Source organism: Callorhinus ursinus, unplaced genomic scaffold, assembly GCF_003265705.2.
Source record: "Callorhinus ursinus isolate GAN/ISIS: 27379988/994484 unplaced genomic scaffold, GSC_fseal_2.0 scaffold40, whole genome shotgun sequence".
In the NCBI taxonomy this organism is placed as follows: Eukaryota; Metazoa; Chordata; class Mammalia; order Carnivora; family Otariidae; genus Callorhinus; species Callorhinus ursinus.
Genome location: NW_027397102.1, coordinates 3,472,697 through 3,499,087, shown reverse-complemented (window position 1 = coordinate 3,499,087; position 26,391 = coordinate 3,472,697). Strand labels below are relative to the sequence as shown.

The 26,391-nt window shown below is 38.8% G+C and overlaps 1 protein-coding gene across 2 annotated transcripts in view; it reads right to left on the bottom strand.

Moving 5' to 3' along the window:
* Positions 1 to 1,245: 1,245 nt before the first annotated feature.
* ATP7A (ATPase copper transporting alpha) overlaps positions 1,246 to 26,391 on the bottom strand; it is a 153,915-nt gene continuing 128,769 nt past the window's right edge. For both annotated transcript variants that reach the window (XM_025882227.2, XM_025882296.2), the window contains 7 exons: positions 24,000 to 24,216; positions 19,075 to 19,221; positions 16,209 to 16,351; positions 8,486 to 8,689; positions 7,845 to 7,962; positions 5,423 to 5,525; positions 1,246 to 5,059 (listed from right to left, as the gene is read on the bottom strand). In XM_025882227.2, the coding sequence (XP_025738012.1) occupies positions 4,783 to 5,059; positions 5,423 to 5,525; positions 7,845 to 7,962; positions 8,486 to 8,689; positions 16,209 to 16,351; positions 19,075 to 19,221; positions 24,000 to 24,216 (1,209 nt within the window). In that variant the 3' untranslated portion in view covers positions 1,246 to 4,782. The remainder of the gene's footprint in view (positions 5,060 to 5,422; positions 5,526 to 7,844; positions 7,963 to 8,485; positions 8,690 to 16,208; positions 16,352 to 19,074; positions 19,222 to 23,999; positions 24,217 to 26,391) is intronic.

The following is a 26,391-nucleotide window of genomic DNA, read 5'->3' as shown; positions in this document are numbered from 1 at the left end:
GCATGGAGCTGGGTGCTGACAATGAAAAGCTGGGGCCACTCCAGGGCCATAGGTACAGTATGCGAAAGACTACACAGCCTATTTCAAACTTTTCCAGAGAGAAGACTGTATGGAAGTTCTCAGATTTCTTACATTGCATGAGATCCTATTTATAACAGCGTCTTCACTTAAACCTTGTCCTGGAATCTTGCCTTTCATCCCTCCCTTCTAATCCTTCTTCATAACTAATGGTCACATCTATGAAGAGGAAGCTATTATGCAAGTAGAGTTGGTTGGCTCTGGTCAAATTTGTGAAAGATACAGTTCTCTACCTCTCTTGTCTCTATTTGAATTTGAGCAGGGACTTCGATGCCTTAACATAGCAAGCATTCCCCAATAGGAAGGTTTTCTGGTGTTTTGTTTTGTTTTGTGTCTAGAAGGTTTTGAAACCTCACCTGGGATGTTGCTATCTTGAACATCCTTCTTGGAGGTTAGTCAAGACACCGACAGAAGAGGGAGGCTGAGCAGCTAAGTGGATGGTACAGGGATTTTACTCTTAGGTTTCCATTTCAATCCTATCTCATCAACCTGAATAGTCTCAAGATTGGGAGAGAGAAATGAAAATGAGGTTTTCCTTACAATAAGTTTAAAACCCTTTCCATAACCAGGACACCTGGGTGGCTCAGTCAAGCATCTGCCTTTGGCTCAGGTCATGATCCCGGGGGCCTGGGATCGAGCCCCGCATCAGGCTCCCTGCTCAGCGGGACCCTGCTTCTCCCTCTCCCTGCTGCTCCCCCTGCTTGTGCTGTCTCTCTCTCTCTCTCTGACAATTAAATAAATAAAATCTTTTAAAAAATAAAATAAAATAAAACCCTCTGTAACCCACAGAAGTGCTTGGTATGGGAATATGTTTTGGGTGGGATCCTCAAACACTGTACAGGGGCCACCCAATGCAAGAAAACCTGTTGTCTCCATTAAGCTCATTTGGGGTAGATGATCTCAAGAATGTATTAGAGACTACAAAATTCCTCTTGAGGACAACTATATTCCTTTCTTTGTTTTTCACCCTCACTAAATGATACAGCAGGTGCGGTGGAACTGAAGGAAACCAGAGTTTTCTTCCCTCCTACTCCTTGTGAATGTGTAATGCTGCCTCCAAGCCTGCCCCATCATTGATGAACAGTCAAAAAAAACTAAACCAGGGTAGTTTGGAACTGCTGGAAGAAGAGTTGGATGGTTTAACAAAAGAGACACTGACAAAACACATTCCTCTACAATACTATAATTATAAATTTGAAGGCACATCCTTGGCAGAAATATGATTAATTACATGCTAATGGAAAAACAAACTACTGAATATCTTAACTGTAGTAGATGATTATTGCACAACATTGTCCACTGCTGTTTTGGGTACCAAACAATCAATGTTTAACAATGTTTAGTTAAACATTTAACTAAAAACATAAGGTTGAGACGCCTGGTTTTGGCTACAAAAGGTATCTATTATCAGTGCCATGATAGAAGCTCTTTTAATAGAAGAACAAGATTTCATGCTTTTGTGCTTTACCTGGTTATTCACACCAGATAAACTTTCAGAGGGACTACAGAAACTTAGTGTAAAAATAGCTAATAATTCGGCATGAATCCATATTTTTTATATTTGGTAAAATAATATTTTTAAATGTAGAAAAGTAAGAAATAAACAAGCAAAAAATCCAAAGGGGGTGATTCCAGGAATGTTTTTATTCTTATTAAAATAACCAATAACCAGATGCCTCACCCAAAGAAAATAACAAAATAGAGTAAAATAAATATTAAGAAAAATAATTTTAAAGCAAGATACACAAGAAATGGGGAAAAAATTCTCAAAGAACATACATTCTTGATTTTAAGCTGTGTACATAAAAGATATGCACACTTAAATTTTTGGAAACATCTTGTCTACAGTGCTATTTTAAGCATTCTGAAGAAAGAAGACATCTGAAAAAAGAAAAAAATAAACTTTTAAAAAGTTAAAGCACAATATAAAATTTTTTGTTCACAAGGCATCAAATTTAACACTCTAAAATGCTGATACTAAACTAGGAAAAAGAACACCTCTACTTTCACAACTGACCACCATACTTCTTTAGACTAGGACACTAAATATTCTAGTTGTGTTTTAACCTTTGAAATTCAAAAGGCATCTTTGGATATTCAAGATAAAAGGTGTCCCATTGTTGAGTCAGAGCCAGCACTGGATATCAAAACATCCTTGTTATCTTCAGACTGAGGGCATGGTTACTGAGTGAATACAGAGGAGTGATAAAGGAACAACAAATAAAGAACTTCAGATATTCAAATGTCAAATTCAAATATAAATCCATTTTCCTTCTACATGGTAAATATGTGTGTGTACATATGTATGAATAGACATATACATACACACATATATTTATAACATTTGTTCTCACTAGCCACTAGTTACTTAGAGCTAGTTACTAACTGAAAGCAATGTTTTTGATCCTGGTATCATCTCTCTCTCTCCTGTGAATACAGTTGTTCTATGAAGCTAATGGAAGTTCAGGATTACAAGAGACTTGTGATAGAGAATTCAAAGATGGTTTCAGGTATTTAAATTTACCAGGATTCTTTCTAAACATGTTTTCTGTTCTGATAGCAAGGGTTGAAATTAAATCCTTGATTTTTCCCAGACTATTGGCTGCTCTTCTCACTGTCCTAGGACACGTGGGTCCCTTGTCAAGTGGGGGCCAAAAGGACAACTCAGAAACACACATAGAAATAAAAGTAGTAACTGGCTATGTTCAAGTGTTTCAAAGACAGAGAAAAGTAAGGGAGAAAGACAGAGAGAGGTGTTTCTTTTGTCAAAAGTCTATTATACATTTGTCCTATTGGCTGTTTCTTCTAGAAGAAACAAGTAGCGGTATGATGACCCACTAGAATTAAAAGAAAAAAACAAATATTAAAATTCAAAGGAGAAGCATGGAAGGTGGCACAGGCATTTAAAGAGCCTAGACATACAATCACATTCATATTTCATTAAGATGGGTTTGCCTTTCTAGATTAATAGCACCTTCATCAATAGTTTCAATTCTCTCTTTAAGATAGTTGAGATAAAAATGAGATTTTTTTTTTCCAAATCTGAAAAGACAACATGGAATAATGTGGTAAACTTTTTTTGTGTGTGTATGAAAGGATAAGAGAGAAAGGAAGTAGGAGAGGAGGAAACCCATCCCTCACTCCTACCTGATTGTAGACTCTGCCCTAAAAAATTGATTATTAATATTCATTACAGACCTCAAGGGGAGAAAAGAACTAACATTTACTGAGTGCAAATCCTATGTACTAGGCATTGTGCTAACAGATTTACATATGGTGATGGGAACCAAATATTAGGAATTTATTTATTTATTTTCACTTCCATATTCTGCATATGAAATCCATCTTGCAATTCAGGAGGAATTTAAATAGTGATACAAGTACCAGATCTCTGACCAGTATATTAACTCCTAGGCACTCAGAGGGGGATTTCTAAATGTATATGGCACTGAGAACAGCCCCTGAATTTGAGAACCACACTAACTTCGCAAGGGCAAATGTTTTAAACTAGAGAAAAGTATAGATTTGGCTAAAAGGTATCACAACCTAGGGAAATTCTCATTTCTGTATTATAAATTATTGTATTTTTTGGTAAATGCAGCTTTGTGTAATAGCATTATTTTAAAGTCATCTTGAGAAATCATCTAAAATACTAAAATATAATGAAAATCTATTAAATTATAGCTACCAGCTAAAGTCTTGTATTCTCTCCCATAAAGGACAAATTTAGCGAATCCAGGTAATTTCATATGACCCGTATATGTTAAAGATGGTAGTGTTAATCTGAAACAGTCAACTGTGGAAGAGGCTCAAAATCTTAAGTTTCTGGACTGAGGCTGAGAGACTAAGAACAATTTATAGTGGAACTAAGCAGGAGTAAATTGAAAGTTTGTACAGAGCTAGGGAGTCAATGAAAGAAGAATCCGATATCTTTTTTTTTTTTTACAACAATGGAGAGATAGGAAACAAGGAACCCTCTGGACCCTTAAGGTCTTTTGGGCTACAAGATAAAGAAAGGAAGAAGATATTGGAAAAGTTGTCAGTTATTTTCATCAATCAAAAATCACCTACACTGAGCTCACTCGAAAGAACAATAACAACAACAAAGAACCATACTAGGGCATCTAAGAAAGCAACTGCAAAGACAAAGATGCAGGGAGAATAAGGGGGGCGGGGAGAAAGCCTGTAATAAATAAGGCACGTCTATTTTTAAACAGTTTCTACTGTTTTCCTTCTAAAACCAGATGCTTTATACAGTGTTTTAAAGCCCTTGTTCCCCAACCTGGCAGGGCTGAGGGCTCAAGAATGTCCTTAAGATCATGCTCTCAGATCTTCAAACTTTTAAGTATCCTTTCTCTTGAGCCTTTTATTTTTGGTCAAATAAAAAATTATCTACCACTTTAGCAGCAAATCAGCAATCTTCAATTGTAGGGCTTGTTGTAAACCTCACTGGCCTACCTTATCTGTTACTAGAGAAAACAAAAAGTATTGGAAATTCATTTTAAATAAAGCTAGGTTGAGAGCTAATGCTCTGAAGAAAGGTATTTTTGCCTTTAGACAAATGCAATTTAAAAGAGATTCCCTACCATAAGGGCATGAGACCAATATAAAATCCTTCCACGATATTTTGGAAAAGTTAAGGAGACATCATTAACGCTGTATCAGTGCATAACAACATCAGCTAGTAGCATTCTGTGTGGCCTGTTACAATGTGGTGTCATCATCTTCCCTGCAGTCTCCCACCAGAAGGGAATGCTTGTCAGGTTCACTGGTACCAATGCTGTTTAGGGACCGTTTATCAGACAGGAGTGAATTTATGGAGGCTCTGCTGTAATTAACAATCCGGTCCAGCAAACCCAGCTTAGGAGAATTTCTCGAGGTGTCATCTATTCCAACATGAACGCTGATCTCTGAAGGCCTTTTCTGTCCCATCTGGCTTCGGGCATGCAGTTCATAATTCTCATAAGTTGGTTTTCTATAACTGAACACATGCAAAAATACACTAGTTTGAAATAAGCAAATGTGAACTAGACACTGTTACAGTCAAAACTGGAAATATATTTGCCAGGCATGCAATCTACTAAGGTGGTTCCTGCTAGGAAAGTCACTAAAAAAGAAATTGTATGGAGTCACATGATCAGAAATTCTACTTCTCAGAGCCAAAGTACTACATTTTACAGTGCTGTGCTTGATAGGTAGAGACTACATAAGATGACTATTACATAGCTAACATTTCTTATTAAGAACAGTTTGGGCCCATCACACAAGAATAAGACCTACCAAGACTGACTGTGGATGATAAAAGGAATATAAGATACAAATGTGAGCAAGCCATCATACTCACAGTTTAAGGAAGAGAGAAGAAAGTACTACTGAGACAGATGAAGCAGCCATTGCAGCAGATCCCATCCAGGGCTGCAAAACCAAACCAATGGGCATAAAAACTCCTAGGAAACAAATTTGGATTAGTTAGAGCAGACAGTATGAAACAGATTATTAATGTGTTTCTGATACATACATACACATCATTTCCTTGTCTGATATTTATTCAGCACATTATATGTGAAAAATTGGCAGCGACATAAATCTCCACCAACAGGAGGATAGAGTGTTGCTGTGAACATTCTTGTACATGTCTCCCTGTGCACGTGTTTGAGAATTTCTCCAGGGAACATACCTAGAGGTGAAACTGCATTATAACATGGGCACATCTTCAACTTTAGGTGGATATTCCTCAGTTGTTCTCCAGAGTGCCTTGGACCACATCATAATCCCACCAATAGTGTATGAATAGTGTATGAATTTGACAGACATTTGAACATTTGGCTTATATGACAGGGAAAAGGTAGACTTACTGTACTTCTAACTTTTTATGTGCTTATCTGTATTCTTCTCTTTTCTACAGTGATCATATATTACTTGCATATTTTTTCCACCCTGCCCCTACTTATATAATTTTTAAAAAAATCATTTGCTGCTATGAATTAATCTTTCTGGATTTTGATTGTTCTTTTATTTTTTTGTTCCCTCAGCATTTTGTGTCCTTATTTATAAAGAGGTTTGTAATTGTTCTTACATCATTTCATGTTCTCTTTGGCTCTCAAACCAGAGAGAACAAGAAGAAAGTGATAACTATTTTCTTCTGCTATTACTAACTCCTGGGGCACCTGGGTGGCTCAGTCGGTTAAGCATCCAAATCTTGGTTTCGACTCAGGTCATGATCTCAGGGTCGTAGGATCAAGTCCCGCATTGGGCTCTGTGCTGGGCATGGAGCCTGCTTAAGATTCTCTCTCTCTCCCCCTCTCCCTCTGCCCCTCCCCCTGCACTTTCTTCCTCTAAAAAAAAAAAAAATACAATTTATTACTAACTCCTACCAAGTCCCTAAGTACAGGACATTATCAAATGCTTATTTTAAAATTCTAGGGGCGCCTGGGTGGCTCAGGCGTTAAGCGTCTGCCTTCAGCTCAGGTCATGATACGAGGGTCCTGGGATCAAGCCCCGCATCAGGCTCCCTGCTCGGCAGGAAGCCTGCTTCTCCCTCTCCCACTCCCCCTGCTTGGTTCCTTCTCTCACTGTGTCTCTGTCAAATAAATAAATAAAATCTATAAAAAATTCTAAATTGCTTTTTCTGGGTCATATTCCTTTATTCAATTCATCAATCTCCATCCCTCTCCTCCCCTTTTTTTCATCCCCCTTTCTCCCTGCCCCCCCCATCTCTCTCTCTTTCTCTCCCTGTTATCCAAACTTAAAAAAAAAAACAAAAACCTGTTGGCTATTAGAATGTTAAGAGCAAAAAATTCTCTGTGTGCTATAATTATAACCATGTAACAAGACAAAAAAAACTGATACAAAATAAAAAAGACTGGAAGTAAATACACTAAAATGCTAACAGTACTTGTGTTTGGGTAGTGAGATTAAAAGTAAATTTGTTCTTGGGGCACCTGGGTGGCTCAGTCGGCTAAGCATCTGACTCTTGATTCTGGCTCAGGTCATGATCTCATTGAGATTGGGCCCCGCATCCGGCTCCATGCTCAGCGGGAAAGCCTGCTGTAGATTTTCTCTCCCTTTGCCCCTCCCCCTGCTCATGCTTGCTCTTTCTCTCTCTCTAAAATAAATAAATAAATCTTTAAAAGTAAATTTGTTCTCTTCAGCAAAAGATAAATAAGTAAATAAATATAAACATAAATATAAATATAAATGTAAGAGCATATGGAGAAAGAGATGAAACAATGTGGAAAAGTATTATTAATTGGTTAAATTAAATGAAGACTATACAGGTTTTCGTTGTATCTTTTTTCCTGGTTATATATAGCTTTGAAATTTTTCAAAATATAAAGCTGGAGGGGAAAATAAAATAAACCTATCAGAATACTTACACATTTTATGCCATAATGAACATTGCTCAAAATTATAATTATTGATTTTTTTTTCTTTTTTTAAGATTTTATTTATTTATTTGAGAGAGAGAATGATAGAGAGCACGAGAGGGAAGAGGGTCAGAGGGAGAAGCAGACTCCCCGCTGAGCAGGGAGCCCTATGCGGGACTCGATCCCAGGACTCCAGGATCACGACCTGAGCTGAAGGCAGTCACTTAACCAACTGAGCCACCCAGGCGCCCTATAATTATTGATTTTAATATTACCTTTCACCACATCAGCAGGCTACCTATAAAAACTGAACTCAAAGCTAATAATGAGACTAAAAACTTCCAAAATGATAGGTCTCTAATGACTTCAGAGGAAAAAGTAATACTAATAGTCACATACCAGCAGCTATGGGAATTCCAACTAGATTATAAATTAGAGCAAAAACAAAATTTATCCGAATCCTCTTGACGGTCTTCCTTGATAAGTCAATACTTGCCACTACATCCAGAAGATCATTCTGAGAACAGAAATATTTGTGATATTAGTGACTCTAACTTAACAAGTACTTTTGTAATTGATACTGTGATTCTGAAGATGATGTGTACCTTAGGGTGGGTAATATGAATTAACTATAAAGTTCAAATATTGCTGAAAATTTCAGTCAGCCTTGGAAGATGTTTTTCAGGAATTTTCCTCAAGGGTCTAGAAAACACTTTTGGGGTTATATGCTACTATGTAGATTACCTCACTTAAAATAATCTCAGCAAGTGTTTGTTGAAGAAAATTTTATTATAAGTACGTTCCCCAATCTTATTCTTTACTTTACAAGCTTGTCATTCTCATCTGCTTTGCTTGACTGAGAAAGTCTGGAAGTAATTAGTAGGACTTCTCATACTCCCATCTTGAATTCTCCTAGTCTCAAAGGCTGGGAGCACAGGAATTAGAAGGAAAGGGTTGTTCTACTCGATATACTTTACAACACTAACCCTGACCATGTGGAGCAATATCACGGACCTCAACATTCAGGCCACAGTACTTACCCTTATCAAAACCACATCAGCTGCTTCAATGGCTACGTCTGTACCCGTGCCAATGGCAATCCCTACATTAGCCATTGCCAGAGCTGGAGAGTCATTGATTCCATCGCCTACCATTGCAACCCGTTTCCCCTCCTCCTGAAGTTGCTTCACCTTAGCAACCTTATGAGAAGGGAGAACTTCAGCAAACACCTTTGTAATGCCAACCTACATGAGGAAAGATAAACTCAATTCATTTCAAGAAATATTACTAGTACCTTCACTATAACACAGCAATAATGAGCATCATTTTCCACCCACCAGAGGTCCCAAATTTCAGAAGCTGATAATATCCAGTAATAGTAAGGATACGGAAAGGGGCGCCTGGGTGGCTCAGTCAGCGAAACGTCTGCCTTCGGCTCAGGTCGTGATCCCAGAGTCCTGGGATCAAGCCCTGCATTGGGCTCTCTGCTCAGTTGGGAGCCTGCTTCTCCCTCTCCTCCCCGCTCATTCTTTCTCTCACTCTCTCAAATAAATAAATAAAATCTTTAAAAAAAAAAAAGGATATGGAGAAATGAGCTCTCTTAGATATTCTCGGTGGGTGAGTAAACTGTTATCTTTTTGGAGGGCATTTGGCAGGATCTATCAAAGTGCACATATCATTTGTGCAGTTCCACTTCTAGCCATATTCTAGACATATTTATACAAGTATAAAAAGATATATGTTTGACTCCAGGGAAGGTGGCAAAGTGGGAGGATCCTGGGCTCACCTCATTCCATAGACGCAACTGGATGCACACACATCAGTATGAATGGCCCAGAGAATGGTCTAAGGACTGGCAGAACAGATTCTCCACAGTTAGGTATAGAAAAGAGGCCATGTTGATTGAGGAAGGTGTGGAGGGGGAGATATGTGCTGGAGCCAGGTGGACTCATGGGACAGTCTGTGGGAGGGAAGAGTGTGGTGGGCCCGGGAAGGGGAGAGGAACAGACCCCAACACTAAGTGCCCCAGGCACAGGGGCCTGCAGAGGGAAGGCAAGTCCCCACAGAGTTTGGCTTTGAGACCCAGAGGGGCCCGGCTTTGCAAGTTCTTACAATCAGTGGGGCTTCACACCTGGAACTTCACAAATCAGCTGGTTCAGCTCTGGGAGAGCCAGAGGGCAATAAGAAACTGAGTGTCCTTCACTATAGTACCTTGCAATGTAGACAGCACAACAAACAGCTTCTACAGCATAGTAGCAGCAGTTTGAAAAATGCCTGGGGTATACGGGAGGGAGATTTGTTTACTAATCTCACAGTGTGTGCAGTAGGGGCAGGGATCTTTGGGAGACTGCTCCAAGAACAAAAGAACTGGCAGGCAGCATTTCCCTCCCCTGCTCGCAGCCTAGATACCCCAATACCTGTGGTAACGAGCACAGTGCCAACTCTCTCCACGGAGATTGCCAACAGTGTGCCCTGCTGCCACACAATTCTGCAGATCCACCCCCTCTGACCCGGCCAGACTCAGCAGTTTTCCCTGGTGACTACAGGTCCCCTCCCACAGCAGGTCAGCGTAGACCCTGCTGGAACCCCACGCCCTGCCCACGCTTTCTCCCGTAGACCTGCCCCCTCCAATTTGCCCTCGGCCGGAGCCCATCTAAAGTGGTGCCACAAGCCTGGCAGTGTGCAAGCAGCCCCAACAGGGGTCAGAACCACTCCAAAGTAGCTCCGGCCCCAAGCAGAGGGGAAGATAATCATACACACAAGTCCAGCTGGGGACGCAGCAGTGTGCTGGAGGTAGATATCGGGTCTGATGGCAGGCTCTACCCACCAAAGAAAGTTTCTCAGGGGACAACACGGGGACAGCACCCTGTAGTTTGATGCTACTGCATCTCTGGCAAACACCTGATCTGACACAACTCATGCTCAAGGCGGCCCCCAGACTGGCCCACTAATGCCATAGGGACCAAATCTTGCCGCCAACAGGCAAAGAGAGACATGGACGGAAGGCAGAGGGAGAGGGAGAAGCAGACTCCCTGCTGAGCAGAGAGCCCGGTGTGGGACTCGATCTCAAGACCCTGAGATCATGACCTGAGCCAAAGGCAGGCGCTTAACCGACTGGACAGAAGGCAAACGTCATTCAACCAAAATAGTCCATTGCTCACAACACACATAGGAGACACCAGTGAAGTGCCAGGATCTAGTGAACTGGGGACACTGCCCTGCAGGTACTAAAGGACCTCTTTTTCATAAGGACACCAGTTTCAAGAGCAGGAGATGTAGCCAACTTTTCTAACACATAGAATCAGATGGAGAAAGTTAGACAGAATGAGGAAACAGCGGAATATGTTCCAAATGAAAGAACAGGACAAAATCACAGCGAGAGAGCTAAATGAAATGAAAATAAGTAATATGTCTGATAGATAACTTAAAGTAATGGTCATAAGGATACTCACTGGACTTAAGAAAACAGTGGAGACTTCAGTGTGACTGTCAACAAAGAGACAGAAAACATAAAAAAGAAGCAAATGGAGATGAAGAACTCAATATGTGAAATTAAAAATACCCTAGAGAGAATAAACAGGAGACTAGAGGACCTACAGCAAACATCATCCTCAATGGTGAAAAACAGATCTTTTTCCCTAAGGTCAGGAACAGAACAAGAATGTCCACTCTCACCAGTTTTATTCAACATAGTACTGGATGTCCTAGCCACAGCAATCAGACAACAAAAAGAAAGAAAAGGCATCTGGAGCGCCTGGGTGGCTCAGTTGGTGAAGTGCCTGCCTTCAGCTCAGGTCATGATCTCAGGGTCCTGATATTGAGTCCCGAATCGGGCTCTCTGCTCAGCAGGGAGTCTGCTTCTCCCTCTCCCTCTGCCTCTGCCCCCAACTCATGCTCTATCAAATAAATAAATAAATAATATTTTTTAAAAAAAAGAAATAAAAGGCATCCAAATTGGTGAGGAAGAAGTAAAACTTTCTCTATTTGAAGATGACATCATACTATATATAGAAAGGCCCAAGGGCTTCACCAGAAAACTACTAGAACTAATGAAGGAATTCAGTAAAGTCGCAGGATACAAAATCAATATACAGAAATCCATTGCATTTCTAAACACTAATTATGAAGTAGCAGAAAGAGAAATTAAGAAAACAATAGCATTGGGGCGCCTGGGTGGCTCAGTCGTTAAGCGTCTGCCTTCGGCTCAGGTCATGGTCCCAGGGTCCTGGGATCGAGCCCCACATCAGACTCCCTGCTCAGCGGGAAGCCTGTTTCTCCCTCTCCCACTCCCCCCTGCTTGTGTTCCCTCTCTCGCTGTCTCTCTCTCTCTGTCAAATAAATAAATAAAATCTTTAAAAAAAAAAAGAAAACAATAGCATTTACAATTACACCAAAAATAGTGAAATATGTAGGAATAAGCTTAACCATAGAGGTGAAAGACCAGTACTCTGAAAACTATAAAACACTGATGAAAGCCATCGAAGATAACGCAGACAAATGGGAAGATACTCCATGCTCATGGATTGAAAGAACAAATGTTAATATGTCCGTACAACCCAAAGCAATACAGAGATTTAATGCAATCTCTATCAACATACCAACAGCATTTTTCACAGAACTGGAACAAATAATCTTAACATTTGTATGGAAACACAAAACACTCTGAATAGCCAAAGCAATATTGAAAAAGAACAAAACTGGAGGTATCACAACCCAGATTTCAAGATATATTATAAAGCTGTGGTAAACAAAACAGGATGGTACTGGCACAAAAACAGACACATAGATCAATGGAACAGAATAGACAGTCCAGAAAAAAAACAGGATTATATGGTCAATTAATCTTTGAAAAAAGAGGAAAATATGCCATAGGAAAAAGTCTCCTCAACAAATGGTGTTAGAAAAACTGAACAGTTATGTACAAAAGAATGAAGCTGGACCACTTTCTTACACCATAATAAAATAAATTCAAAATGGATTAAAGAACTAAATGTGAGACAGGAAACCATAAAACTCCTAGCAGAGAACACAGGCAGTAATTTTTCTAACTTTGGCCATAGCACCATCTCTCTAGATAGGTCTGCTGAGGCAAGGGAAACAAAAGCAAAAATAAACTATTGGGATAACATCAAAATAAAAAGCTTCTGCACAGAGAAGGAAACAATCAATAAAACTAAAAAGCAACCTACAGAATGGGAGAAGATATTTGCATATGACATATCTGATAAAGGGTTGGTATCCAAAATATATAAAGAACTTATCAAACTCAACACTCAAAAAACAAAAAATCCAGTCAAGAAATGGACAGAAGACATGAACACATTTCTCCAAAGAAGATATATAGATTGGCCAACAGACACGTGAAAAGATGCTCAACATTACTCATCAGGAGGGAAATGCAAATCAAAACCATAATGAAATATCACCTCACACCTGTCAGAATGGCTAAAATCAAAAACTCAAGAAACAGGTGCTAGCAAGGACGTGGGAAAAAGGGAACCCTCAGGCACTGCTGGGGGGAATGCAAACTGGTACAGCCACTCTGGAAAACAGTATGGAGGTTCCTCAAAAAGCTAAAAATAGAACTACTGTATGATCCAGTAATTCCACTACTGGGTATTCACACAAAGAATATGAAAACACTAATTCAAAAAGATATATGCACTGCTATGTTTATTGTAGCATTATTTAAAATAGCCACAATATGGAAGCAGTCCAAGTGTCCACTGGCAGATGAATGGATAAAGAATATGTAATTATACACACACACACACACACACACACACACACACACACACACACACACAATGGAATATTACTCAACCATAAAAAAGAATGAAATCTTGCCATTTGCAACAACATGGATGGATCTAGAGGGTATAATGCTAAGTGAAATAAGTCAGTCAGAGAAAGACAAATACCATATGATTTCACTCATATGTGGAATTTAAGAAACAAAACAAATGAACAAGGGAAGACAGAGAGACAAGCCAAAAACCAGACTCTTTAACCATAGTTAGGTGGGAGGATGGATAAAATAGGTGAAGGGGATTAAGAGTACACTTACCATGATGAGCACTGAGTAATGTATAGAACTGTTGAATCACTATGTTGTACACCTGAGTCTAATCTAACACTGTATGTTAACTATACTGGAACTAAAATAAAAATTTTAAAAATAAATAAAAAATTAAAAATGAAAGCTCTGTGAAAACCACCCCCCAAAAAAGATGTATGTCCAAAGATTTACATCACTGCCTGTTTCTAACAAAATCTTCAAAACCACCTAAATACTCATCATTAGAGGAATGTTTAAGTAAATTATGATACATCCATACCATAGAATTCCATGTAGTAATGTTGAAAGGCTAAAATAACTTTGTATGTTCAGCTATGGACAAAGCTCCAAGGCATATATGTTGTTATGTATAAAAAGCAAACAGCTGGTCTGCCCGTGGACGCCGCAGAGTAAGCATCGTTTAAGTCTCCCCTCCCACCGCCGTCATGTCTAAGTCAGAGTCTCCCAAAGAGCCTGAACAGCTGCGGAAGCTCTTCATCGGAGGTTTGAGCTTTGAAACAACCGATGAGAGTCTGAGGAGCCATTTTGAGCAATGGGGAACGCTTACGGACTGTGTGGTAATGAGAGATCCAAACACCAAGCGCTCCAGAGGCTTTGGGTTTGTCACGTATGCCACTGTGGAGGAGGTGGATGCAGCCATGAAGGCAAGGCCGCACAAGGTGGAAGGAAGAGTTGTGGAACCAAAGAGGGCTGTCTCAAGAGAAGATTCTCAAAGACCTGGTGCCCACTTAACTGTGAAAAAGATTTTTGTTGGTGGCATTAGAGAAGACACTGAAGAACATCACCTAAGAGATTATTTTGAACAGTATGGGAAAATTGAAGTGATCGAGATCATGACTGACCGAGGCAGTGGCAAAAAGAGAGGTTTTGCTTTTGCAACATTTGATGACCATGACTCTGTAGACAAGATTGTCATTCAAAAATACCATACTGTGAATGGCCACAACTGTGAAGTAAGGAAAGCCCTATCTAAACAAGAGATGGCTAGTGCTTCATCCAGCCAAAGAGGTCGAAGTGGTTCTGGAAACTTTGGTGGTGGTCGTGGAGGTGGTTTTGGTGGGAATGACAACTTTGGTCGTGGAGGGAACTTCAGTGGTCGAGGTGGCTTTGGTGGCAGTTGAGGTGGTGGTGGATATGGTGGCAGTGGGGATGGCTATAACGGATTTGGTAATGATGGAAGCAACTTTGGAGGTGGCGGAAGCTATAATGATTTTGGCAATTAACAACAATCAATCCTCAAATTTTGGACCCATGAACGGCGGAAATTTTGGAGGCAGAAGCTCTGGCCCCTATGGTGGTGGAGGCCAATACTTTGCCAAACCACAAAACCAAGGTGGCTATGGTGGTTCCAGCAGCAGCAGTAGCTATGGCAGTGGCAGAATGTTTTAATTACTGCCAGGAAACAAAGCTTAGCAGGAGAGGAGAGCCAGAGAAGTGACAGGGAAGCTACAGGTTACAACAGATTTGTGAACTCAGCCAAGCACAGTGGTGGCAGGGCCTAGCTGCTACAAAGAAGACATGTTTTAGACAATACTCATGTGTATGGGCAAAAAACTCGAGGACTGTATTTGTGACTAACTGTATAACAGGTTATTTTAGTTTCTGTTCTGTGGAAAGTGTAAAGCATTCCAACAAAGGGTTTTAATGTAGATTTTTTTTTTTTGCACCCATGCTGTTGATTGCTAAATGTAATAGTCTGATCATGACGCTGAATAAATGTGTCTTTAAAAAAAAAAAAGCAAACAGCTGGGGCACCTGGGTGGCTCAGTTGGTTAAGCATCTGCCTTTGGCTCAGATCATGATCCCAGGGTCCTGGGATCGAGTCCCGCATTGGGTTCCCTGCTTAGCGGGGAGTCTGCTTCTCCCTCTGCCTCTGCCCTCCCCCCCTGCTCCTGCTCTCTCTCTCAAATAAATAAAATCTTTTAAAAAATAAAATAAATAAAAAATAAAACGCAAACTCCTGAATGAACAATCATTAGAAAAATGATGTAATTTATGTTGAAAATACCAGAACTATACATTTGTATATGAACACACATGCCTACGAAAAATTGGGGATAGGACTGGACAGGGAGCTTGGGAAAAGGGTAAACTTTTTACTTTATATCCTTCTGCATTTTTTATAATGTACTTATATATTACTTGTGTTATTTAAAAGAAGAGGGAGGAGGCATTCTGAAGTAGAAAAGACTAGTATGAGAAAAGTTTTGTAGATAAGGCAGATGTGGGGGTCGGGAGCAGAAAAATATGTCAAAGTGGTGCATTAGGCGATGGTTCCACCAGTGATGTTCAGGATGGACTAGAGAGGGAAGTCCCTGGAGCTTCTGCTGTAATTTAGGCAGTAGAGATTGGGCGCCTGAGGGCCTGGCTTAGGCTGGCAGCACTGGTAAAGAATAGGAGCAACACTTCAAAGGAAGTATCAACAGAAACTAGTGTAGGGTGTCACTGAAGCATTTCATGAATTAAGTAAATGGTTTTTTTAGTTATAAGAGTAACACAAAGTCCAAACTCCTTCCAACATAGCATGCCAACTGTTCTTTAAAGAACCGGGTATCGATACTCAGTGATAAGGAAAATAACAGGTAATATGAATCTTTAGCACTTGAAAGCAAGAAGCAAAATGTATATGAGGAATTACAAGTTACCACATACCCCCCACCCCAACCACTAAGTAAACCAATTACCTGAGAAGCAATAGATCGAGCTGTTTTACTGTTGTCTCCAGTCATTAGAACTACTTCTAAGCCCATGGATTTCAAAATGCGGACAGCCAATTCTGCTTCGGGCTTCACTGTGTCAGCGATGGCTATCAAGCCACACAGCTCATCTAATATAGGAGGTATCAGAAAATAAGAGAGTTTGGAATATGGTGAAAGCAGGAATAATACTCTAACTTAAAATTTGAGAGGGAAATTAATTTTGTTAAGCAAAGCTGTTCAGGGCTTAAGCTTAATTCAAAATGTCTCCAAGCCCACACAGGCTGTATTCCACAAAATCTGTGACAAACCTCCATATTGAGTTATGAAAATTTCAGAGTGAGGTAGGGGTTACTAATGAAAGTAGTAATTGGAAAGTTGAAAGAGAGATCTTACTGGATACTAAAAGACTCTTTTTTGTTCCTTTGAGAAGTATTGGTCAATAGTTCCAAACACTTTATGTCCTTTAAATGCAAATGAAACTGAAAACTAATACTTTTTTTTCTTTTTAAGGTGAAGGGGGTGGATTGCGGCCAAACTGGCATTTATTTTTTTAATGTTTATTTTTTAATTTTTTTAAATTTTATTTTATTATGTTATGTTAGTCTCCATACAGCATCATTAGTTTTTGATGTAGTGATCCATGATTCATTGTTTGTGTATAACACCCAGTGCTCCATACAATACATGCCCTCCTTAATACCCATCACTGGGCTAACCCATCCCCACACCCCCGTCCCCTCTGAAACCCTCAGATTGTTTCTCAGAGTCCATAGTCTCTCATGGTTCGTCTCCCCCTCTGATGTCCCCCCCTTCATTTTTCCCTTCCTTCTCCTAATGTCCTCCATGTTATTCCTTATGTTCCACAAATAAGTGAAACCATATGATAATTGACTTTCTCTGCTTGACTTATTTCACTGAGCATAATCTCCTCCAGTCCCATCCATGTTGATGAAAAGTTGGGTATTCATCCTTTCTGATGGCTGAGTAGTATTCCATTGTATATATGGACCACATCTTTATCCATTTGTCTGCTGAAGGGCATCTTGGCTTTTCCACAGTTTAGCTATTGCGGACATTGTTGCTATGAACATTGGGGTGTATATGGCCCTTCTTTTCACTACATCTGTGTCTTTGGGGTAAATACCCAGGAGTACAATTGCTGGGTCAGAGGGTAGCTCTATTTTTAATTTTTTGAGACACCTCCACACTGTTTTCCAAAGTGGCTGTACCAACTTGAGTTCCCACCAACAGTGTAAGAGGGTTCCCCTTGCTCCACAACCTCTCCAATGTTTCTTGTCAATTTTTTGAAAACTGGCATTTTATACTGGGGAAAGAAATCACTGCAAGTAGTTATTTTATTTTAAAAACAAAAGTAAGGGGTGCCTGGGTGGCTCAGTCGGTTAAGCATCTGCCTTCGGCTCAGGTCATGATCCCAGGGTCCTGGGATCGAACCCCGCATCAGGCTCCCTGGGGAAGCCTGCTTCTCCCTCTCCCACTCCCCCTGCTTGTGTTCCCTCTCTCGCTGTGTCTCTCTCTGTCAAATAAATAAATAAAATCTTTTAATAATTAAAAAAATAAAAAGATAAAAGGTAAATGGTATGTTCTGCTTCTTCCTGAACCTAAAAATGTCATAGCTACGATACTGCCTTCATGCTTAGCAAGGATTATAAATGTTGACTAATCTCACAGCTAGAAATTTACCCAAGAAATAATTTAACAAAAGAAAGCACCTAAAACCTCACAGATGTTTATCAGTGTTATTTATAATAATGAAATATTAAGAATAGTTTAAATTTCCAACAAGGGAATTATTAACTTAGTTACAGTATATAATAAATTACACAGAATTAAAATTAGAAAATATTTATGAATATTGCAAATAAATGAATAAAGCAAAATATAATAGGTGTATAAGGGATTTTAAATTTTTATTCAACTTTACTGAGGTAAAATTTATATGCAAAATACACCCATTTAAAAACAGTATATATACTAGTATTATAATTCTGTACATATATTATATTGTATATAACATATATAAACAAAAAAAACCAGAAATGGAATACATGCAATTAAGACTGACATTGAGTTAGGATGATGAGATTATAGATATTCTTTTATTTGCTATTACTTTAATGTTATGTTATTTTTAGGTTTAAAAAAATCTTTGATTAGTTTTTTTTTATTTTTTGGGGGAGAGGCAATCACTAAAAACAAAATTTTATTTATTTATTTTATTTATTTTTACTTTTTACTTTTTTTTTAAGGTTTTATTTATTTATTTGAGAGACAGAGAATGAGAGACAGAGAGCACAAGAGGGAAGAGGGTCAGAGGGAGAAGCAGACCTCCCGCCGAGCAGGGAGCCTGATGTGGGACTCAATCCCGGGACTCCAGGACCATGACCTGAGCCGAAGGCAGTCGCTTAACCAACTGAGCCACTCAGGTGCCCTACTTTTTACTTTTTTATTTATTTTTATTATTATTATGTTCAATTAGCCAGCAAGGAGTACATCATTAGTTTTTGATGTAGTGTTCAACGATTCATTAGTTGCTTATAACACTGGGTGATGGGTATTAAGGAGAGCATGTGTGGTGATGAGCACTGGGTGTTATACACAACTATTGATTAGCTTTTTTACAAAAACATAGGTTAGGGAGGAAAATAACAAAGCCAGGCAAATGCAAGACAATTCTAAATTTATCAGTAACAATTATGTATTGCTAACATTCTCACTTTGCATTCAGGCTGCTTTTCAAAAGCGCTCAAGTTCAGAAGTCTCTCAAAAATATACATAAAATAATTACTGAGATCACAACATTGAGTCACAGTGTACTTATGGAAAACCTTACCATCAACTGCCACCAATACAGCAGTCCGACCTTTTCTTTCATGTTCAGTCATGGAATCATCTACATCATTGTTAATAACAAGACCATTTCTAATCATCCACTCCCGGTTACCAATGAGGACTTTGTACTGCTGGGCATTAAGAGCATCTGAAATAAAGTACAGAAAGAACATTTAGTGAGATCGTTTGATATTTATAACAACCTGTGAGGCATGTTCTTCCTGTCTAACCTTACACAATCACTATGTTGTATTTTTGGGAGACCACAGCCTACAACAGTGATTTCCAAATTTTCAAGGAACATACTTTGCTCTTCTATGCCTTTGGGCCTTTGCACATGTTGCTGTCTCCACCTGGAATGTCCTTACCCCTTCTCTACAATTATCAAACTCCATCATATTCTTCAAGAGCCAGTTCAAATGTTTCTTTCTTGGTAAAGCTTTCCCTTTGATCTTCCACACAACTGAATTAAATCCAAAATATTTATTGTGCATCAGTAGCTGATTGTAGTAGTAGTAGTTGGATGGAAACATACAACTATACGGATGTCTCATTTTATTTTTTATTTATTTATTTATTTATTTAAGACAGAGAGAGACTGAGAGTGAGCATGAGCAGGGGAGAGGGGCAGAAGCAGGTTCCCCGTTGAGCAGGGAGCCCAACACGGGGCTCGATCCCAGGACCCTGGGATCATGACCTGAGCCGAAAGCAGCTGCTTAACCGACTGAGCCACCCAGGTGACTCCACTGATGTCTCATTTTAAACATGTGACCACTAACTTTACGCAAGTCCTTAGAGTTGTCTGGCAATTCTACACTTCCCTAGTCCATTCATTTTCCGTTCCTTCTAGAGGGCTATTTTGTACCTTCTCTTCTCCCATCCTCATCTATGGCCAGATGATGAATCTGCTTCCTACTTCAGAAAGAATTAAAAGCAATCAGAAGAGAACTTCAAGCTCTCACTGCCTGTGCCTATATACACACCAATCTAGCTTCTCTTCTAAACTGCCCCTGCTCCTATTTAAGGCCAACCTCTCCACTTACGTACTAGACCCCCTTCCTTTGCTTATTCTAGAACATCTCTCCTACAATTCTCTCCTCTTTCTCCTGCATAATCACATTTTCTATCTCTGTTGCACATAGTCCTATCTTTAAAAACAAAACAAAACAAAAAAACCTCTCTTGATCTCACTTACCTCTTTACTACTGCCCCAAATTTCTGCTTCTATACACAGCAAAACTTCTTGGAAGTGTTGTCTCTATTGACTATCTCCAATTCATATCTTCCCATTCTTTTGTGAACCCACTCCAATAAAGCTTTTGTCTCTACCACTCCAAAGAGTTGTTCTCACAGTATGCCAGTGACCTTTACTTTCATAAACCTAATGGCTAATTCTTGTTCCTCATCTTACTTGCCTTATTAGCAGCATTTAACACAGCTGATCGCTCCCTCCTTCCTGAAATACTTTCTTTCCTTGACTTCTAGGACACCACATTCTTATGAGTTACCTCCTCACTTACCACTTCTTCTCAGTCTTCTTTGCTGATCTCCCTGATCTCTTAACCTATCGTATTGTAGGGCTCAATCCTTGAACCATTCCCCGCCCCAATCTACTCTCACTCTTTGATGATTTTATCCAGTCTCATATCTTTAAATACAATCTATACCAGCTTTGTCCAACAAAATTTGGAAATGTTCTGTATCTGCTGTTTAATACAGTAGCCACTAGCAACATGTGACTATTGAGCAGTGAAATGTGGCTAGTATGGCTGAAGGGCTGAATTTTAAATTAAATTTATTTTTTTTAAGTTTACTTATGTATTTCCTTTAAGTAATCTCCACACCCAACGTGGGGCTCAAACTCATGACCCCAAGATCAAGAGTCGCATGCTCTTCCGAGGCAGCCAGGTGCCCCTGAATTTTAAATTAAATTGAAATAACTGAAGTTTAAGTAGTCACATGTAATGAATGGCTATCATATTAGAAGGCCCAGATCTACAGGTGGATGACTACCAAATCTATGTCTCCAACCTAGTCTATTTCCTTGACCTGCAGACTTGTGCAGCCAACTGCCTACTTGTTATTTCCACTTATATGGCACCTATCTAATAGGCACTCAAATTTAACATGTAAAAAACTGATCTCCTGATCAGTTCTCCTCAATATTGCCCTTCCAATGGTCTTCCCCATTCTACTTAAATGGTAACTTCATCCTTCTAAAATGTTTAGGCCACAAACCTTGGCATAATTCTTGACTCCTGTTTCTCCCGTACTCCACACCCAATCTGTGAGAAAATTTGTCAGCCAGCTCTCCCTTCAAAACACATTCAGATTCTGACCATTTCTTATGATCTCTACTGCTACCACATTGGTCCAAACCATTCTTATCTTTCACCTGGATTATGGCAACAGCCTACTAACTCATCTCCCTGCTTCTGTCCTTCCCCCTATTGCTCCAACAGTGTATTTTTATCAGAGCAGCCAGGGTAATACTTATAAAACATTAAGTTGGATTCTGTCACTCCTATACACAAAACTCTCCAATGGCTTCCCATCTCAAGGGTAAAAGCCAAAATTCTTTCAATGTCCTTACATAATCTGGTCCTGTACTACTCTCTAACCTTCCCACTCATTTACTCTGCTCCAGGAACACTGTTCTCCTTGTTGTTCCTCAAACTAGGCTTGGGTACTTATCCCTCCTACCTGGAATGCTCTTGTCTCAGATATTCACATAGCTTTCTCCCTCCGCCTTCTCAGGTTTTTGCTCCAGCATGAACTTCTCAATGAGGCCTACCCTGATCATCCTATGTAAAATAGGACCCAATACTCACAGCATTCCCTATACCCCTCTACCCTTCTTTGTCTTCCTCTACAGCACTTATCTCCATCAGACATATTATATTTTCTTATCTCTTTGCTCACTGTTTTGTGTTCTCCCACCGGGAAAATAAGTTCCAAAAGATAGTGACTTTGTCTGTTCTGCTAACTGCTGATTCTTTAGTGTTTTGAACAGTGCTTAATAAAAGGTGTCAAATGAACAAAATTACTATGTGTCAGTATGCTTGGTACTGGAAGTTCACAAATAATAAATTGTAGTTTGGTAGAATCAGACAGGTAAATAAAGCATTATCATGCAGTGTACCTAGCACAAAAACACAGAGATTAAGTACAGTTATGATTTAAAAAGAAGAGCAAATCATCTCTGCCTATACATGTCAGTCAGCAAAGGCTTCACTGAAGAGATATGTGAGCTAAGTTTTGAAAAATGAAAATAAGTTCATGAGGTAGATGCCACTGGAGACAACATTACCCAGAGGAAACAGTGAATGAAATGATCTAATAAGCATGAAATGACACAATGTAAAAAGGAACTATAAGTAGCTCTGTATGAATGGAACACAGAGTACATGGAGGTCAGTGGAAAAGACAAAATGGGTGGTATAGGCAGGCAGGAGACATCATGGGGAATGGACCTGGAACAAAGTCCAGACAGACTGGTCTTAAGTCCCACAGAGGACAGCCAGCAAGCCAGGATCCCTAACAGAATCACACTGATAGGGTTTAGGATACAAGCAAACCTCCAAAACAAAAATTTTCTGAGGGGTGGGCATAACTTTTATCACATTCCTCCAAAGGTTCATAATTCAAAAATAAATTATAAACCACTATAATAAAAGGTACTAGTCAGACAGTTATAAATCATATTTGCAGGTTAGCAAAATCACTCAAGCACAAATGGGTAGGGAGGTGCTAGAACACTTTGGTGGGTATATTATGTTTTGGGGCAGATGGATAGACAAACCAGAAACTCAGAAAACAGGCCTTGGCTAGAGATGTGGATTTTGGAGTGGTAGTAGAAGCCTACAGATGGCAGAACAAGCAACAGACATGAAGGAGATTGTACAGAGAGTATATAAAATGAGAAAAAGACAAAGAACAAAACCCTGGGGATACCCAACATTTGAGAGCAGGAGAAAAGAGGAATCAGAGGAGGATTGGAAGCAACAGCCAGGTAGGTGAGAGGATAATCTAGAGAATGAATGGTCATGAAATTAAAAGAAAGAGCTTTAGGAAGGAAGAAATGTTCAACATTCTCAAATGCCTTAGGTATTTGAGGTCATGCAGGATGCAAACTGAGAAGAAACCACTGGAGTGAGTACCAAACAAGGTCATCAATGCACTTAGAAAAAATAGTTTCAGTAGTATGGATGGGGCAGAAGCCAGGCTGTGTGGTGAATAAGTGAATTCAGCAAACCTAGACTATTCTTTCTAGAAGCTTAGATATAAAGGAAAAAAAGAGACAGGATACAATCTAAAAGGGATTACAGTAATAGTGATGGAAGAAATGTTTGTATGTTTAGGAGAAGGAGCTAGTACAGAGAGTGGGAAAATAAAGAAGCGAAGGGATATAACAGAGTAAGGTCCCTGAAGAATCAAGAGAGGGTGAGATCTAGAGCAAAGATGATGGGATTCATTATGCAGGATGAGGAATACCTCTTCTCCTGAAAAAGGAATCATGCTTGGCAAAAAGTTGACAGACTAAATGTCTGAGAACCTTAATTTTCCATGCGAAAAATAAACCTGATAACTTGCTTAGGGAACAAGGGAGAAGGCCACGGTATCTCATGAAAGATATAAAAGGTTTAGAGTAGCTGTGGTAAGAAATAAAAGAAAGATAGCTGAACTAATATGGAAGATCAGCTAAGATTAGAATTCAGCACCCTATGGTAAAATCAAGGACCAGCACAGTTGGGAAATGTTCTTGAGTAACTCAAGTGAAGTGACCAGAAGGCCTATGGTAAAATTACTTGACAGAACGAAACCATGATGCCAATTTTTGTTTCTTATCTAACAGTTCAGGATTATAAAGTTAGGCATCTGTTAATATTTGTCCCATAATTGGTACTATGAAGAAAATTAGCTTACTTGAGAGCTGGGCATCAATAATCATGGAAGATGAAGTTGATGACTGTTCATTACTTGCACCAATTTGAACCAGGGATGCATTTTTAATATTATTTTCCTCTATCTTCCAGTTATTCTTATGTAGCAAGCCTTCAATATTGATGACTTTACAGCTAATACCACAGCCTGGCACAACCTGGAAATCTACGCAGGTACCCAAGGTTTCAGTGTCCAGCTCCTAACAAATAGAAACAGAAGGATTTCTTCTGCTGTTCTAACAATCCAAGGTCATCAATAGCACAATCAAAGATTACTGCTGGTTAATTCTAAATGTTTAGACACATGCTGCATGCCCGGTTAATTCTAAGTGTTTAGAACAAAACATCAGAATTGTTTATTTTAATCGCACTCTCTAAAATTTATACCAAGTTTAGAGAAAGAAAACATCGAAGGTTTACCAATACTCTGCCCTTTCCAGTAGAGAATTACAAGTTAAATATTTAATTCTACTGTCAAGTCAGATTTTCTATTCAGTACAGGGCAAAGGGTAACAAAGAACAGGGCCTTTAGTTACCAGAGTGCCTCTCTAGTATGATTCTGTGTCCTTAGTAAGCCAAAGAATTTTGGTGGCCATCATTGTTTCCTGGCTCTTTATATCTTCATCCTCTCTGTTGTTTGGTTTGGGTGTAAAGAAGCCAGGTCAGTAAAATAGTAAATTGGTAAAAAGGAAAGAACACCAATGATAGGAATTGCCACATCATAACTGTAAAATTATGAGATAATTTACAAAGAACTTATACAAATCAATGAAAAAAAAAGGTAAACAATCCTATGAAAAAAACAGGCAAAGGATACAAGCAGAAAAGTTACAGAAAAAGAAATTCAAATGGCCAATGAAAAGATGTTCAACCCAATTTATAATTATGGAAATGCAAAGCAAATCATCAATGAGTAAATATTTTTTACTTATTAAATTGGAAAAAATAAAGTAAGAATGTGGGGAAATGAGCACTAATAACTTTTGGTGAAAGTATAAACTGGTACAACCCTTCACGTGGGTATTGATAATATTTGCTATGTGGGCATTGGTAATGTTCATCAGAATTTAACTGCATGTATCCTTTGATCTAGCAATTGCACTGATAGGCATTTAACATAAAGATAAACTTGCAAAAGCTGACAAGAACATTAACTGTACACTGTAAGGGACAAAAAAAACCAATCATACAGTAGAACACAATATAGCCATTAAACATAATGAGGCAGATCTATAAGTCTTAATATGGAAAAATCATTCAATAAAATAAAAAAAAAAACAAGGTACCAAAGATTGGTCACTGCATGACCTGTCTACATAAAGTCTAAAATGTAATAAATGCATATATGTTCAGATATGCATTTAAAATGGTTAACCAGTGCACACTTTTGGGACTATATTAAAAATGATTGAATTGTACAATTTACAATGAACTTTAGAGTATGTGAATTGTATCTCAGTAAAGCTGTTACAGTAGTCCTCCCTCCCCCATCCATGGTTTCACTTTCCTTGGTTTCAGTTACTCGTGGTCAACTGTGGTCTGGAAGCAGATGATCCTCTTTCTGACATAGTGTCAGAAGGTCGACTGTAGCCTAGCACCAAGTCACAATGCCTACATTATCTCATTTCATCTCATCACACAGGCATTTTACCATCTCACATCATCACAAGAAGGGTGAGTACAGTACAGTAAGTAATTTTGAGAGAGAGAGAAAGACCATATTCATACAACTTTTATTACAGTATATTATTATAATTATTCTATATTATTAATAGTTATTGTTAATATCTTACTAATTTATAAATTAATTTATATTGATATTTAAATTAATTAATTTTAATAATTAACATAATTTGTATTGATATTTTAATTAGTATTAATCAATAAAATATACATTATAATCTCTTGACTAATTTATAAATTAAACTTTATCATAGGTATGTATGTATAGGAGAAAACAGTATATATAGGGTTCAGTACTCTGCAGTTTCAAGCATCCACTTGGGTCTTGGAACATATCCCCTGCAGATAAGGGGAGACTACTGTATTTTAAAAGACTGCTAACAGATTAGCACTTGTTAAACTCTGGAGAGAGGAATTATGAAAGGGGGCAGGGAACGAGGCTTTCCTTTTTCATTATGTAACTCTCTGTATGCATTACATTTTAATTTTTTAGTCAACAGGGGTTATCCGTGTGATAAAATTACAGTTAATTTCTGCTTTCATCTTTATACTCTTCTGTATGAAGAAACTAACACATATTATAAAATAAATTGAGAAAATACAAGTCTCTCGAGCCTCCTACCAACTATATATGTAAATCACAAACGCCAGTTTGGATTTGGTCTGTGTAATTCCTGTAGAGGACAACTACA